The sequence below is a fragment of the Urocitellus parryii genome, chromosome 1 (assembly GCF_045843805.1).
Source record: "Urocitellus parryii isolate mUroPar1 chromosome 1, mUroPar1.hap1, whole genome shotgun sequence".
Lineage (NCBI taxonomy): Eukaryota > Metazoa > Chordata > Mammalia > Rodentia > Sciuridae > Urocitellus > Urocitellus parryii.
In genome coordinates this window covers 263,616,237-263,633,041 of record NC_135531.1, presented here as the reverse complement: position 1 = coordinate 263,633,041, position 16,805 = coordinate 263,616,237, and the positions used below count along the sequence as shown (strand labels likewise).

General features: G+C 39.7%; 1 protein-coding gene across 1 annotated transcript in view; it reads right to left on the bottom strand.

Annotated features, from left to right (window-relative positions):
* Nucleotides 1–8,890: 8,890 nt before the first annotated feature.
* Nucleotides 8,891–16,805, bottom strand: part of Xrcc5 (X-ray repair cross complementing 5) — an 88,024-nt gene continuing 80,109 nt past the window's right edge. Inside the window, exons 20-21 of the mRNA XM_026402366.2 lie at nucleotides 10,253–10,327; nucleotides 8,891–9,120 (exon numbers count right to left, since the gene is read on the bottom strand). Of these exons, the coding sequence (XP_026258151.2) occupies nucleotides 9,106–9,120; nucleotides 10,253–10,327 (90 nt within the window). The 3' untranslated portion in view covers nucleotides 8,891–9,105. The remainder of the gene's footprint in view (nucleotides 9,121–10,252; nucleotides 10,328–16,805) is intronic.

Sequence of the window (16,805 nt, the reverse complement as noted above, 5' to 3'; positions counted from 1 at the left end):
TCACCTAAATTCTGGTATAGGGACAGCTAAAAATGTGTAGAAGGGACCTGGTATGCCTTCTCTGGTTCCTTCAGGGAGGCCTGTGCCTTACAACAGATGGTGGGAATTATTCCAGCTCCATTTCTGCAGAATCTCTGGCAATGACACAAGATGTGAGGAAAAGACAGGTGGAGCAGGAGGGTTGGGAGAGACTGAAGTTTCTGATACTGGCGCACTACATGGGAAGTGTTACTTCAATGAACAGACTGTAAACCTCAAACAAACCTCACAATTACTATATATGCTGCAGAACTGGCATCTAGAAGGTTGACATCACTTCTGAGTTTACAAAGTACTGTGGTTTGAATATGTCCCCCAACGTTTGTGTGTTGGGAACTGAATTCTCAATGCAACAGTATGGAGAGGTGGGGCTTTGAAAGGTAATCAGGTCATGAGAACTCTGCCCTCAGAGTGCATTAATTCTGTTATCTCATGAGTAGGATAGTTATGAGAGATCTGGTTTCTGACAAGAGTTAGCTCCTTTTTTCTTCTCTCTGATAAAAGCATGAGTTCAGTCTCCTTCCCTCCCTCCCTTCCTCTTCCACATTTTGCCATGGATGTCTCCAAAAAGCCCTAACCATAAGCAGGTTCCTCTGCTTTGGACTTCTGAGGCTCTAGAGCTGTTATAAATAAATCTCTTCCTTATAAATTACCCACTCTTGGGTGTTCTGTTCGAGCAGCACAAAACTGACCAAGACACATAATATATGAACAATTGGCTGTCAAGCCATCAGCTGGCTAATCCAGTATCCACCTTGCTTCACTTCTCCCTTAACTAGAATAAATATTGGTCTTTTCACTTTCCCATCCTCCCTCGCAGCAAGATTGGGCATGACAAACTGCTGCCCCCCAAAATCTGTTAAATCAGGACCACTGGTAGGACTGCTATTCTTCCAGCCACAGCTGGTGCTGCCCTATCTACATTCTTTCCTTTTTCGAAAGAGAACAAGATGACGGAAGGGTCAAACAAACTGCCAAGTCTCCACCTTACTGGGCCATGGAATCATCACCAGCTGCCTAGGCCAGACTTCTTACAATGTTTAGAAATAAGGCATTATTAAACAAGAAATATGCCTTACATTTAAGCCAACATTGGTTTGCAATTCTATTAGTCATAGCCAAAAAACTTTTGATAGATCTTATTGCAAAGTTCACATGTGCCCCACTGTGCCATGTTATCAGCAAGACCAGTAAGAGCTAGGAAACTTTACTTCATCCCTTCTAAGAACATATTTTGTGCTACTTTATCATTTAAAAAATCAGGATGCAAATTAAAATGGTTGTCAGCTTTTTTCCTTAGCATAATTAATGGTATTGTGGATTTGAAGAAATTACACTAAGGGGCTGGGGATGTGGCTCAGCGGTAGCGCGCTCGCCTGGCATGCGTGCGGCCCGGGTTGGATCCTCAGCACCATATACCAACAAAGATGTTGTGTCCGCAGAGAACTAAAAAATAAATATTAAAAACTCTCTCTCTCTCTCTCTCCTCTCTCACTCTCTCTTAAAAAAAAAAAAAAAAAAAAGAAATTACACTAAAAGGATTCTGTGAAATGGACTGCCAGAAGTATCCGGGTTCTGAATTTTCCAAAGATCATGCTGTCCTCACACTGCTTATTTGCCTGTGTCAAGTGATGGGGGGTGGTGATGAGGAGAGATAATAAAATATGAGTCTTTATCTAGGGAGAAGAGTCCACAGATCTTTTTAAATAAACACAAGCCCTAGCAAACCTCCTGCTGCTAGAGAACAGGATTCCTTTGAAATGGAAACTAAGGTCATTTGTACCAAAATGAGCAAAAGTTTCTTTCAAATTATCTTTGGAGTTTATGATAAATCCTTTAGTTATATGTAGTAGTCTCTAACTTTTGAGAATGTATTTGATGTTTGAAAACAGCAAAAAGTCACCTACCTCTGTTCAAACCTTGTGAATAATGATCAAAACAAGGCATATGGTTTGCTTTAAAAGGAAGACTAAAACAAGGGCATTGCCTACCAAGACCACTTTGAAGAACATCTAGAACTCTAGCTTTTGTGTCTTTTTAAAGTCCTTCGCCTCCCAGCAGCTTTTTAATTTTTCAAAAAAAACCTCTTATTTGGCTGGGCACAGTGGTACACGTCTGTAATCCCAGAGGCTCAGGAGGCTGAGGCAGGAGAATTGTGAGTTCAAAGCTAGCTTCAGCAAAAGCAAGTCACTAAGCAACTGAGCAAGACCCTGTCTCTAGATAAAAATACTAAATAGGGTAGGGATGTGCCTTAGTGATCAAGTGCCCTTGAGTTCAATCCCTGGTATGCAAAAACAAACAAACAAACAAAACCCCCCAACTTTTATTTGGTAATGGGGATTGAAGTCAGGAGTGCTACATGCCCAGCCATTTTTATTAGCCTTGACAAGTTGCTAAGGCTTGCCTTAAACTTGTGATCTTACTGCCTCAGCCTCCTGAGTAGCTGGGATTACAGGGTGTGCCACCATACTCAGTTCCTCATGAACTTTAGAAGACCTACAAATGGAGTGTTCCTAGCAGCAGCCAGAGGCCCCTTTGTCCTATGTCTTTTCCCTGCCTCCTTCAGACAAAAATGGGGGAAGACTCTGCCTGTCTCAGTTCTGTCCATTTGATGAAAATGTAAAAAAAAGTCAGGAGTGGACTGGTATTTTTATGACTTTGCATAGATCTCATTCCTCAGCTTTTTATCAGGCCCAGAACAGACTCCAATTTTCTCTAATAAGGGTCCATTCTCACCTAGAAGTGGCGGCAAACCACTTCATCTCATGGCAAACATTGGGACTCAGGTCACAGGAATTCAGTGTTGACAAAGATGGTTCTTTTTTTTTTTTTTTTCCAATATTTATTTTTTAGTTCTCGGCAGATACAACATCTTTGTTGGTATGTGGTGCTGAGGATCGAACCCAGGCCGCACGCATGGCAGGCGAGCGCGCTACCGCTTGAGCCACATCCCCAGCCCCAAAGATGGTTCTTAAGTGTTGCTAAGGCTGCAGAAAAGACAGGATACACTTAGGAAACTTTCTGCTGGCTTCCTCCAACCCTTCTCAGACATATCGGGTGGGGCTAGGGTATTATACCATCTGGCTTCAGGAATCTCAGACTCTCATACCCACTCCATTGGCCAACATCTATCAATACAAACTGATAAGAAATAAAGCATGTTTTTCAACCTTTACCCTTACTAGAGCAGAGAGAAAGTCATGCATACATTATATATATGCCTAGATTTGCCAGGGATTTACTATGTCTGTTCCTCTGTCTCTGGGCAGGGCTATGTCTACCTGGAATGAAAGACTATCAGAGAAAGGAAAGAGAAAATACCTTTCCTGTTTTCAAAACCACCAGAGGTGATCCCTCAGTAGGCAAGAGTCTTAACACTACTACCAGACTAGGGGCTGGGATGTGAGGGTGGGATGGGGCAGTGCATTAATACTACGCACAGCAACCTTGAAATAAACAGCAAAGGTGATGTGACCATGTGATATACATGCAGTCCTTAGATATTGTATTTCATCCTGCTCCAGATTGAGTTCACTTAAATTCAAACTAAGAGCTTGGAATGCAAACTTAAAAGTTCTGAGCATAGACAAATGTCTCATATGCTACCTTTCGTGCTTTCCTGGATAAGTTGTTACCTGCAGTTACTTTCAAGAACGGAGTACATTTTTGTTCATAATTATAAATGGGGAGTCACACAGATGTTCGATTTTGGCTGTAGGTGAAAGTACAGGGAGGGTTCTCTATTTCAACCTCTATGCAGGAGAGTACACAGCCATTTACATTTGTCTGATTTCAGGTTTAGAAGCAAGGCATGCACACAATTCAGAGATGAATGGACTCCCCCTGAGCAGTCTGTTTTTACCCTTAGTCTCCTTGAAACAAGTCACAGTCCACAGTACTGATATGTATCCCCTACAATAACCAACTCCAAACACACTAGTAAGAAATGGGTGTTACACTGAACATTCAGTGGGGAGATGGACATTCACTTTCACCATACTCAGGACAAATGAAGAAAAGAATGCCCACGAACATCTGATCTTCCTTGTTCCCCAGTTACCCATGCAGCTGTCCCATCACTCTTCTCTTCTCACCCACCTCCTTGTCTACAATCCTGCCCTCATTTATAATATAACCTTCATCAATACTCTGGTTGGAAACCAGCCAGAACAGCAGGGCCACCACCTCCTCCTTCCAGCTCCGCAGGGTCCCATCTTCTTTCTACACTCCTTGTTGTATATACCACCATTCCATTTTCCAAATACCAAGTGTTTACCCAACAAAAATGCACCAGTTCTTAAGGGGAGAATTCTATGCAAAGTAAGTTTTATTTCCCATTTATTTTCCATCCCTGTTAGCCAATAGACTATATGCTGTTAATCCTAACAATAACCTTGAGAGGGTGGTTACAATTCCCAGCATGCTAAGAAGGTAACTTATAGAAATCTGGATACTCACACATGCCAATACCATAGTGTGTCTATCAGAGCCCTGTTAGTAGCCCCCTGCCCCACAATGCTGCAGTGCAAATGCAGGTAGGTCTGGGCTCTGAGCTGCAGCTGAGGCATATCTGGGTGGCTCCCTCTATATCCAGGCAGCAGCTGTTCTCATTATCCATGCACCTTCTGCAAAGTCATCTTCAAATCCCCTTTGAGAAGATACTGTCTTCTCTGAGTCCACCGTGTCCACAGATGAAATGCAAGAAATTTCATTATTTGTTGTTTACACAGGTTAAGGAACTTGCTGGGGCCATGCAGCTGTTAAGTGTTACTGACAATGAGAGTTAACAAACAAAGGAGTATCTAACATCCAGGTGACACTTTGAAGCACTCTGCTATTATGCCTCTCTAAACAGGTCTCTGGTCCTGGGTTACATTTAGATGGAGAAAAGAGGCATTTTTCCCCCATTCCAAAATGACTTCAGGAAGCCACAATAACAGGGGTTAGCAACTCTACTTCTGATAGGTGGATGGGCCTATGTAGAGGTGAGGTATGGGGTGGGGGTAGCCCCTTCTGCACACCCCCTGCTACTATTCCCCTGCCTGCTACAGAGAGGACTATACATATGAGTAGAGCCTGGGCCACATTAGGGTATACATGTGTCAAAGACCATACGTATTTCCACTTTCTGCTCCATGCTGCCACCCAGGCAAGAAAGCCAGGCCTACTCCATCTGAGTAGGCCCAGTGAGAATCCTTTGTTCTGTTGGTAGCCAGTTGGTGGTAAGGTCTGGATGTATGAGGCAGACAACAAATCTACACCATTAGCTGCAACCTGGCTGCTCCAAAGAACTTTAAGACAAGTGAATATGAAAGCAGTATGATAATTTCCATTTTGTTGTTTGTTCCTTGCATATTTAGTTCAAGAGTTACCAGCAGAGGGGCAAGGCAATAAAGGCAAGCATTGAGCCATTCCTTGGGCTCTGTTGTGATATTTATAATATGATCGACACACAGGGTTTTATAGACCATACAATCTATAATCCACACCAGGACACTTTTGAAGAGTGAAAGAGAGCATATCAACCATGCCAGGACAATTTCCTGGTAAGCAGGAATGTATGGTCACCCTGTCAAAACCATCAGAACCTGCCCTGAATCCTAACCTAGTACCTCTGAACACACCGATAGGTTCTCTTTTATTTAATAAGTAGATAAGAAAACCTAAGTCCAATAGCAATAGGTAATAAGGGAAATTAGCATTGGAATACTCAAGGCATTAAAATATTCCATACATCCTGCCCATGCCTTCCGATTGGAGTATTCATAAAACCACCTAATTTGTGGAAAGCACCTTAGAGTTTATAGAGCACTTTCATAGGCCTGCTTCAGCTTAATAATCCTCTGAGGCAGGAGATAGGTCCACCATCTTTTTCTTTTCTTTTTTTTTTTTTTAGTTGTTGACAGAACTTTGTTTTTATTTATTTGTACATGGTGCTAAGAATGGAATCCAGTGCCTCTCACATGCTAGGCAAGTGCTCTCCGCTGAGCCACAACCCTAGCCCCTTGGTCTAGCATCTTAACACAGGACACGCAGCAAGCAAAAGAGGCATGACTCAAGCCTGAAATCTGGGCTAGCCTCGTATTCTCTCCTCTAACCACATTATGTTCCCTAATGCTATCTCCTCTGATGGGCCAGTAGCTTGTGTTCTGAACCTAGACTACCTGTTAGAGAACAATGTGAAATGAGGCCCAAGGGAGATAGTGGGTCAGACACAATCACAATTGCCTGAATCACAATTGCTGCAAAGGCAGTCATTAGCACACATTCAAGACAGAAGCACAGATCTATGTCCATTTATTTTTTAAACCATCCTAGATCTGGTAAAGAAAACTCCCAAACCCCAACATGGTTTTCTGAAGATTTTTCTAAGATCTAAATTTTAACTTTAATTAGCGAAGGATTAAAATCCAGCATTTAAATAGTAGGTTTTTTTTTTTCATTTTTCTCTTTTTTAAATAGAGATGGGGTCTCACAGTGTTGTCTAGATCTTGAACTCATAGGCTCAAGTGATTCTTTAGCCTCAGTCTTCTGAGTGGCTGGAACTATAGGTATGTGCAATGGAGCACAGCAAAACAGTGGTTCTTAATAGGAGGCAGCTCATATCCTTAGGGGCATTAGGAAATGCAGTGGGGAGGGGCATTTTTGCATTAAGACTGGGAGGTGAGTTGCCTTTTTCTATCTGTGCCTCCTAAATCAATAAATTTCAATGACATTTCTATGTGACAAAGACTAGAATCAGTGGATTCCAATTCAGACACAAGCCTAGCATTTGCCAGACTATTGGGCTTCTGAGGACTAGCCTGTGGCTGATGGATGAGGACACAGTGCTTGCTGCTCTCCAAGGCTCTTAAGATGTCAGCAGAACATGTAGAAGTTCTGTAGGTCTGCAAGCTCATGTCAGGGAAAAGGGACCTTGATGTGTTCATCTAAAACACAAGGTTCCTACTCCTATCGGTGTACTATGATGAAGTCTGCACAGCACATATATTGTAACTGTAGGAAAAGGATTTGGAAATTACATGGCTAATTTAGTCCTGTCTCTCCTTAGCCTATAAAAACTCCTTTCTTCCTATTGCATACAATCTCAACCAAAAAACATTAGAAGATCTAAAGGACTAACTTGATTCACACTTTTCCTGGTTTGACAGAAGAACTGATGTTTCCAAGAGGTAATTCCCCACACTGCCAAAGACAGAAGGTGCTTAGGGGCCATACTTACTGAGCAGATTCATACTGCCAGGAGAATCTGATGAGAATGTAAATTTAGAGATTAAGTTTTCACTCTCTGTGATTCAAGAATGCTTCAGTTTTGTCCAAATCACAAACATCCTTTAGGTTTTAGCTATCCATATGTCATCATCCTCACTGGGGTAGCTTCAGATGGACATCTATACATCAAGTTTGACTCAAGTGTGCAGAGTATCACAAGGGGATGGTCCTAGAGATACTCCTTCTCCTCAGTAGAATGAATGACATTCCATCTTGGAGATCCATTTTCAATCAATGAACAAAGGGGCTTTAATTCTCAGCACAGCACTGAAGATGTTATGTATGTATGTATGTGTGTGTGTATTTATGGACAATTAGTTAATTAGTAGTGATCCACAGAGGAATGAGTCATTTATGCCTTTAACAATGCATTTTCAAAATGAAGTCTATCCATGACCATTTAATTGAGGTACTTAAGACACTGGTGATTGGGCTTCAAGAAGTTCATGATATGAGGTGGGAGGGAAAGGGAGAGAAAAGGGAAATTGCATGGAAATGGAAGGAGACCCTCACTGTTACACAAAATTACACATAAGAGGTTGTGAGGGGAATGGGGAAAAAAACAAGGAGAGAAATGAATTGTAGTAGATGGGGTAGAGAGAGAAGATGGGAGGGGAGGGGAGGGGGGATAATAGAGGATAGTAAAGGTAGCAGAATACAGCAGTCACTAATATGGCATCATGTAAAAATGTGGATGTGTAACTGATGTGATTCTGCAATCTGTAATTGGGGTAAAAATGGGAGTTCATAACCCACTTGAATCTAATGTATGAAATATGATATGTCAAGAGCTTTGTAATGTTTTGAACAACCAATAAAAAATTAAAAAAAAAAAAAGAAGTTCATGATACCAAAGAAGGAGGAGTAAGAATGTCAGGAAGGAATGGCATTCCTTTTTCTTTCATATTTTCTTGTTTCAGGAAAGGAAATATTATCAAGAGAAAATGAAAGTTGACTTAAGTAGAAATGGGAGAGATTGAGAAAATAAAGTGTTTTTATACAACAAAACCTTCTCTGTTTGACACCCATAAGTAGAGAACAATGAATGGGATGATAACCTAACTCCTGGCTGTGAATTTCTTAGTGTTTTTTTTTTTTTTTTTCCTTCCCCCAAGGTTCACTGATATGATAGAGGTTGGGCCAAAAGTAGGCCTTTTCTTCATGAGAACACCACCATTTTCTAGTTTAAGATGCTAATTCAAGGAAACTATGTTCCCTTCCCACCTTGCTTATGGAAAACTGCCTATTCACAGAGCCAAAGTAATGTGGTGATTAAAAAGGCTTAACTAAAAAGAGAAATGGGTCAGTCCTTCCCTGTGATTTTCCTATCTCAGCACTTGCTGGTAGGGAGCAAACATCATTGCTCAATCAGCACATCATGACTGTTACTGGAGGAGCAGACTGGAAAGAAGTGGGACTCACCAGTGATCATGCCCTGGTTCCAGAGGAGATGCTAATCATTTCATGAGTAATCCTCACCAATATACCAGGTCTGGAAGAATCTATTTTCCTGAAACTTCAAAGTATGTGTGTAATAGACTAAGAAGAATAAATCACAAAAGAAATAATATGCCAAACAAAAAGTAAGAATGCCTCTTTATAAACTTTGCATAAGGTCTAAATTATCTCTTACAACATGTATGCATAGAGATGGAGGGGAATTCACTTCCAAGTAACCTGTTGAAATGATCTCCACAGCTTCGGGTTCCCCTGAATGGCTTCCAGGTTGCTGTGTTTAGAGTCTCCAGCACTATGAAGATGGCAGCTCTCTTAGATTCCCCAAACATCCATGACCTACATCATGTCCAGCTGTAAACAAAAATGACATATTAAGAAGGGAACCAGGCTGGACGTGTGCTGCATGCCTGTCTGCCTGTCATCCCAGTGGCTTGGAAGACTAAGGCAGGAGGATCACAAGTTCAGAGCCAGCCTCAGCAACTTAGCGAGGCCCTAAGCAACTCATTGAGACCCTGTCTCAAAATAAAAATAAAAATGGGCTGGGGATGTGGCTCAGTGATTAAGCACCCCTGGATTCAATCCTTGCCCCCACCTCCATCCCCAAAGACCTGTCACTGATGCTCTGGCAAAACAGAGTTTAATGAAAACTATGTGATTCTGCAATCTGTATGCAGGGTAAAAATGGGAGTTCATAACCCACTTGAATCAAATGTATGAAATATGATATGTCAAGAGCTATGTAATGTTTTGAACAACTAATAATAAAAATTAAAAAAAAAGAAAACTACATTGGTTAGACACACATGGACTTGCACACTTATTCACTACTAACTACTTTAGGAATTAAATACCAAATCACTCCTCATTTCAGTATTAAGACCTTCTCACAAAAAGGATGAAAGCAAAGTGTGCAGCTTTTGCTGGACAGTTATTGTGTGAGGTTTAAAGAGAAGAAGTTTCTAAACCTGAAAGATGGATGTAAATTCCAATATTTATACAGTTTTCCAGGTATCCACAGCATGGTGTAATGAGGTGCAGTAATCCTCAAAGGCCTATTAGTCTATTTTGTTTATGTTAAGTTAATTGAGAACATTTAAGAAGTAGGTTTCTTAAAGGCTGTTCTTATTTGTCAACCCACACAAATTGCATGTTGTATTACTTATTTTTGGTTAAGAGCAATTTCAGTAAATTATAACATTTTGCTACTAAGAAAATAGCCTCCCCAGCTTGTTCTAGCCCTTCAAAGAAGAGAATTAATTTGAATGAACAATGTAGTTGAAATCACAGAACATAGGAATTTCCATTATGAAATCACCTATCTGATTAAATTTATAATGGCAATAAATAACAGTGTAGAGAACTTCTGATATATTAGAAATTAAAACACAAATAAGAAACAAGTCTATGACAAGCAGCTTTTGTGGCTGAATTTACAGCTCAATTTCATTCTTTAGAACACCTGGTATATATTGAAAGCGCTTACCAAATCATCTACATCACCACCTTCTTCAAACATGGCTGCTTTGTCTTCATGTGGTTTTTCTTTGGGGGCCAGAAACTGTGAATAGAAAATCAGTCATGTTACTACAGTGACATTTTTGCCTCTTTTGATGAAGCGAACAGTTTGCTAACATTCCACAGGCAAACCTAAGGAAGGCTTGCTTAGTAAAGTCCCATTGCAAATGGTCTTTAAAAATCAAACAAACAACAACAACAACCAAAACACACACACACACACACACACACACACACACACACACACACATATCTTGGCATATTCTTCCTTTGGCTCTGGACAAGAGCACCAATTTTGAGGTTTAAGAGTCCATACTAACTAGTTAGTAGAGAAAGGTCTAATGAAGAGGGAGGATTTGTCAGGGCTTATCAGGATGGTGAATCTGGGGAGGGTCCCATATCAGCATGATGGACACAAATACCTCACTTGATATTTCACATCTGTTTCCACAAGTAAGCTGGCAAGATAAGATTAAGAAATTAAGCACCCCCAAACAGTGTGTCTTGACTCAAATAAAAAAAATGAGTGAACTTGAGAGGCTGCTTAATCCCTTTTATGGAAGTCCTTCCATTTGCTAGACATTGTCAGAAAACAGGCAGATAAAAAATGGATGAGAAAACTTCTGTTTGGCATCAGTGTTTTAGACCTGGAACTTCTCAAAGGCAGACACAGAAACGCAAAGGCCCTAAAGCCAGGTCTGTAAGGATCAAAGGATGATACTGAGAATTTTAAAAAGTTGTGAGTGCCCTAAAAAATCATTTGAATATCTTTTTTCTATCCTGTCCCTCCAAGACATAATGGTAGGGTGTCTTTTCAAACTTCATGCATGTGGCAACTGCCTCCAAGAGCCAAGTTCTACCAATGCCTATCTATCCTGAGAATGTGACCTTTACCTGGGAGCACAGACCAGCCTACAGGAATGAGCATTTTAAAGGGGGTAATGAAAGGTACACTATGTCTCTCTGTCAGCATTCCCTAAGTCAGCCAGAGTGCAGTGGAGCACACTTGTGTTGGAGCCTTTTGGCTTAATGCTGCTTTCCTGCAGCTGCCTCCACTCAGGTAAATGTTGTTATACATGTTATCAACATGAAAAAAGGGCAAGAACTGCTTTTCCTATACATTCCTGTTATTGTTATGGTACACTGGACATGATAAAGGTCTCTGAAACCCAAGACCTATAAATAAACTATATCTCTTTTAACAAATTATAAATCAAAGTCATTCACTAATTAGGTTGCATGCAGCAAATCTCAGGAAGCAAGCTCTGCCCATCTTTCCATTTCTGAAGCATAGAAACTCACACACAATTAACATAATGGTAACAGCAAAGGCTGTTTCTACATAGTTGGGCATTGCCTTGACACAGATGTGGCCAGGTTGACTTGACCTCTCCCCTGGACTTTTTTGCTTCACTATTCATGAACCTTCATTTTGACTGAGAGATTAATTCTTTTAAGGACACATATGGACTTTTTTCCATAGTCTTTTGTTGACCCTAAACTAAACTATGTGAAGGACTGGGAATCAATGCTATGACACTCAGAAAATCCTTGCAATGGGGGCAGACAGTCTGGAAGAGAAATGTAATGCAGCTGCTGTATCATTAATTCAATTTATTGTGGGTGATTATTAATAGAGATATCTGAGAACCAAGTATAGATCAATAAGAAATTCATACATTTATTGCACATGGTTTCCAAATTAATCTTTATAGTTCTCCTGATTATTGTCACTATTAAAAATTGTATCTTGCTTTCCCTACTCATTGTAATCAACCATTGCATGGTTTTCCCTATATTAGAAATATATGGCTAATGAATAAGTCTCATCCAGTTAGGGTGAGGGCTGGGGATGTGTAGCTCAATGGTAGAGCAGATGTCTAGCATGAATGAGGACCTGGGCTCAATACTCAGTACAAAAAAAAAAAAAAAAACCACGTTGAACACATAGGGTGAACAGAGTAAAAGGCAGAGCTGTGTCCTGTCATAGCCTTCTGTGGGACCAAAGAACTAGCATATCCAAAACAAATGACAAACTCCATGCGCTCAGTTGCACAACAGTCCACTACATCTTTTACATTAGTAAACTGAAACATTATAGGTACTTACAGATGAATATAGAAAATTCTTGATGTTTTTTGGCATTCAGCCTCTAAAAGTTACAATTCCCATTCCTTCCTCACCTGAAAACCCTCTTTTAGAGTGAAATTAAAGGATAAATTAAGATAGGCCTGTCTGCACAGTGTGACCATGGTATATATAATCAAACACAATGGCACATGTCTGAGGATAAGCCAACTTCCTAGGAAGAGAGGAGAAGCAGCATAAAAACCCTTTCATTTCCATCAAGTGATAAACATCTGCAGCTGATTTCCCTGACAGATCTGCCTCACATTTCTGCATAGCAAATTATGGCTAAAAGCTGAGCTGCCATCCATTATGTTCCCAAGGCCCTGGGCAAGGCTGATCTCTTATACACAGCGCTCTTCCTCATCAGAGTTTTTAATGGCAAGTAATTTCCAGGCTAAGCAGTGACAGGGAAGCTAGAGGAAGCTATAGACAGAGCAGAGAATTCAAGGACTGGTTTGCTTTCTCAATAAAAGAAACCATTCTCTGAATGCAGCAGAAAAGGGTAGGAGTCAAGTTTCTTCTTTTCTCCTGTCCTTTTCCTCTGCAGAATGCTGAGAAAGGAGAGAATAAATAGAAAGGACACTTGTGTGACACACTCCCCATTCCTCAGCCATCATCCACGTGGTGTTGCCACAAAGAGCCTCTTACCTAGAGATCTTTATGAGATGAATAAACTACTACTTTTATTCATTGTGTACTGAAAATGTAATCCTGGCTACAAGCAGAGAAATGGAATCAATAACCTCTAACTATCAGCTTGTGCTCAGACCCCTACCAACGCCCAAATTAAAAACACCTGGCTTCCATCAGGCTGATTCCAACACTATCAGGTGACCCCAGATGTATAAAAAAGCATCAAAATGAACAAGTTTGCCTAAAATGCCATAAATTTAGGTTTCATTAATGTCATATGTAGCTTATTTTATGCAATAATGGCAATAGACTGCATCAGAAAAATCTTCCACCCTGGTGTGTAGAACACAACCATAATCTCGGCCCTTCAGGAGCACTTGAAAACTTTGGGACCACTTCATAACTAATTTTCTTCAAAAATAAAAAGGAAATACTACTGTTCACCCTATTTATCTTATGGTGTTGTGGTGAACCTCAGAAGAAATAAAGAGCAAAATTCTTTGTGGCAGTTTAAGTTTTATGTTCTAATTATTTGGAATATACCTAATATACAACCACCAAGCAATATATAAGAATATCTAGCATATCTTTATTCATGATTTCTAAAGTTTGGAAATAATCAAATGCCCATGATCAAGGTAATCAATGAATAAATAGCAGTATAATCGTTAAAAGGGATACTACATAGTTATAATACAGAATGAGTAATTACAACATCAGTGAACCATTAGGCATGATTCCAATGATACGAAAGTCAAGAACAGGCAAAACTCTTCTCAAGTGACAGAAGTGAGTACTGGTTACTTGGGGGATAGAAGGGCTCTGACTGAGGAAGCCCTGGGGAGCCTTTTGGGTGGTGGGCACACAGGTATATGAATGCGTAAGAGTTCATCAACTTGTATACCATATGATGTGTTCAATTACTATACATGTTTCATCTTCATAAAAAAAATTTAAAATGTTATCTTAAAAGTCTCAAGCTTTAAACAAATATTAGGTAACACTCTGATATGCATTGCTGCTTTTCTTATACTAGCATACTGAAAAACCACACCAGAGATTTAGGAAATCAGAAAAGAGCAAAGGTAAATGTCACAGGGTCCAACAGGGGCCAGTAGTTAGGGATTCTTAAACCATCTTAGAATCCTTTGCAAGGCTTTGGTGATCTCTTATACATTCTTTTGCACGAAACTGGGTGTACTCTTGAAAGAGGGAGCACTGAGTATCTCTTCTCTAAACAGATGTGACTGGTGGAGGCATGGAGAGGTGAAGCCATGGTGCGGAGGGAGGGTGGCTAGAGTAGGAGTCCAGGGGGTCTTGGTTCTGGTCAGTTCTGCTAGTCATTAGCTTGCTGTGAGACACTGAGTTATCCAAATTCACCTTTCTAGATGGTATTAGAGAAAAAACCAGATCACTAAACTAAGTATCTATGATATTAAGATAGAAAACTGATCAAATAAAGGATAGATGAGGCTGTTAAAAGGAAAACAAGTGCTAAAAATGTCCCCCACCCCCAAAAGCTTGAATCTAATGAATATTTAGATACAGCTCAGCCTCTTGGATTCCTCAAGGCTGTGGGGATAAATCCTCTTTCTCCTGTTCTTAACATGGAATAAGATGACAGGAGACCAGGGGTCAGTCCTAGAAAGAGATTCGCAGTCAGTCACTTACTTTGAGATCTTGGAAACCCTGCTTTACCTCTCTTGTCTATGAGAGCGCCAGGAAGTGAGACCAACATGATGAATAAAGGCACTCAGGACTACACAGAGACTTTACCCAACATCAAATGCTAAGGGAATGTCTAACACTACCATCTAGAAACAGAAAAGGTTAAATGAAAGAATTGACAGGTTATAATGACAATAAAAATGGGCTCCAGAGATGGGTAATACGTAGGTTTCAAAGTGAAATGAAAGCTACTGAGAAACTTTTGACTATCTAAATTTATGGAAGCATATTCTATGTCTGCAGTAGGGCTAACTTACCTGTTTCTCAAAAGAATCACAAAATTCACATATTTTAAAAATACACTAGAAGAAAATGGCTCTCTTTAAGGTGTTGTACAAGTGCAAAGTTATAATTTAATTTCCACCTAAAAAGGACAACCCTAGATAATTATATCCTTTCAAATAACAATAGTAAGAATATAACAGCTTGCTAACTTTTAATAACTTATGGTAACTATATTAAAAGAATAAGGAAAATAGGGACTACTGCATTTTATAGATTATTTGTAAGACTTAAATCTATCTAGGAATGAAGGTCCAGTGCAGTGCACAAGGACCAGAATTTTAATCTTCTTGCTGCCTCTGAGTGCTCATAGTATAACCCCATTTAAACTTTGTAGAATTTGGTTTCCCAGTGATAACAGGACAGTATTCTGCTCCTGCGAATTCGTAGCAGATCACTATATGAGGATCACAGAGACTGTACTGGACACTTGGTTCTGAAGATACATACAAAAAAAAAAATTTCTTCCCCCCAGTGCTAGGGATTAAACCCAGGGCTTTGCGTACACTAGGCAAGCACACTACCTCTGAGCTACATCCCAGACCTACGCAAAATTTTATTACCATCTCTTTCTATCATTATCTAGATACAATGTGAATATGTTTTAAGTAAACATCACATAATGTGAATGCTTTTTTTTAGAAGTCAAATGTTATATAAACATTTGGTATAAATATTTAATTGACTGAAGCATCGGTAAGTGTGAAAAAAAGAAAATGGCATTTTCTAGATGTGCGTCTGTAAGGTTAACGTGCAAATTTAATTTCAGATGCTATAAAACAACGTACATCAAAGTGCCTAGCACAGAGCTGGTGCTCAGTTGAATTTCTTACTTTCTTATCTGCCAAAACTGTGAAGTTTTGCTGGCAGTAACAAAAGTGTACTTAGTGTGCCTTGACTGGAAATTGCTCCAAAAGGAAGAAGATGCAAGACAAAGCCAGATATCCCATGCTGGGAGAAGAGATTCTCTTCACGTTTTTTTATTAAGTTTTCTCTATTCAAAGATAGTGACATTACCAGAGTTGTCTTAAACTGCAACTGAAGTCAGTTCTGGTGATATTAGAATCAAGTAAGGATACCACCTTATACCTAGCAATTAACTGAAATTTTTCTCTATAGCTCAATTATCAGACTCTGTGTCCTTAAATTCCAAAGAAGATATCACATTTACAATACAGAACAAGCCTCACACAATTTAAAAATGCATTATCCCTTTCTAGATTTCTTTCCTCTCTAATATTCAGGATTCAATGAGCTGTGACACTTGGTTAAGATGCACGGCTAGGAGGGAGCATTACCTTTTCTAAATCAGTGCTCCCCACTTCCTCCAAAGATTGTAATGTGTTCAATTCTCACTTGGATGACAGATTTTTGTAAAGCAATAATGACTAAAATTAAATTGTATGTCTTGACTTATTTTACTTGTTTAGCAAAAACCTTCACCATACATGAGGACTAACATTATGTGTCAACTTGGCTAAGTTATAGTGCCCTGCTGTTCCATGAAACACTACTTACTCTAGATATTTCTGTGAAGGTATTTTGTAAATGAGTTTACCACTTATAATCAGCTAACATCATTTTCAATACATTCAATAACTGACGGGTCTCATCCTGTCAGTTGAAGGCTTTAAGAGGAAAAAAACAGGTTTCCCAAAAAAGAATTCTGTTAAGACTAACAAAGAAGCCTTGTCTGAGTTTCAAGCCTGTCAGCTTATCTTATACATTTTGGACTTGTTAGCCCCCAC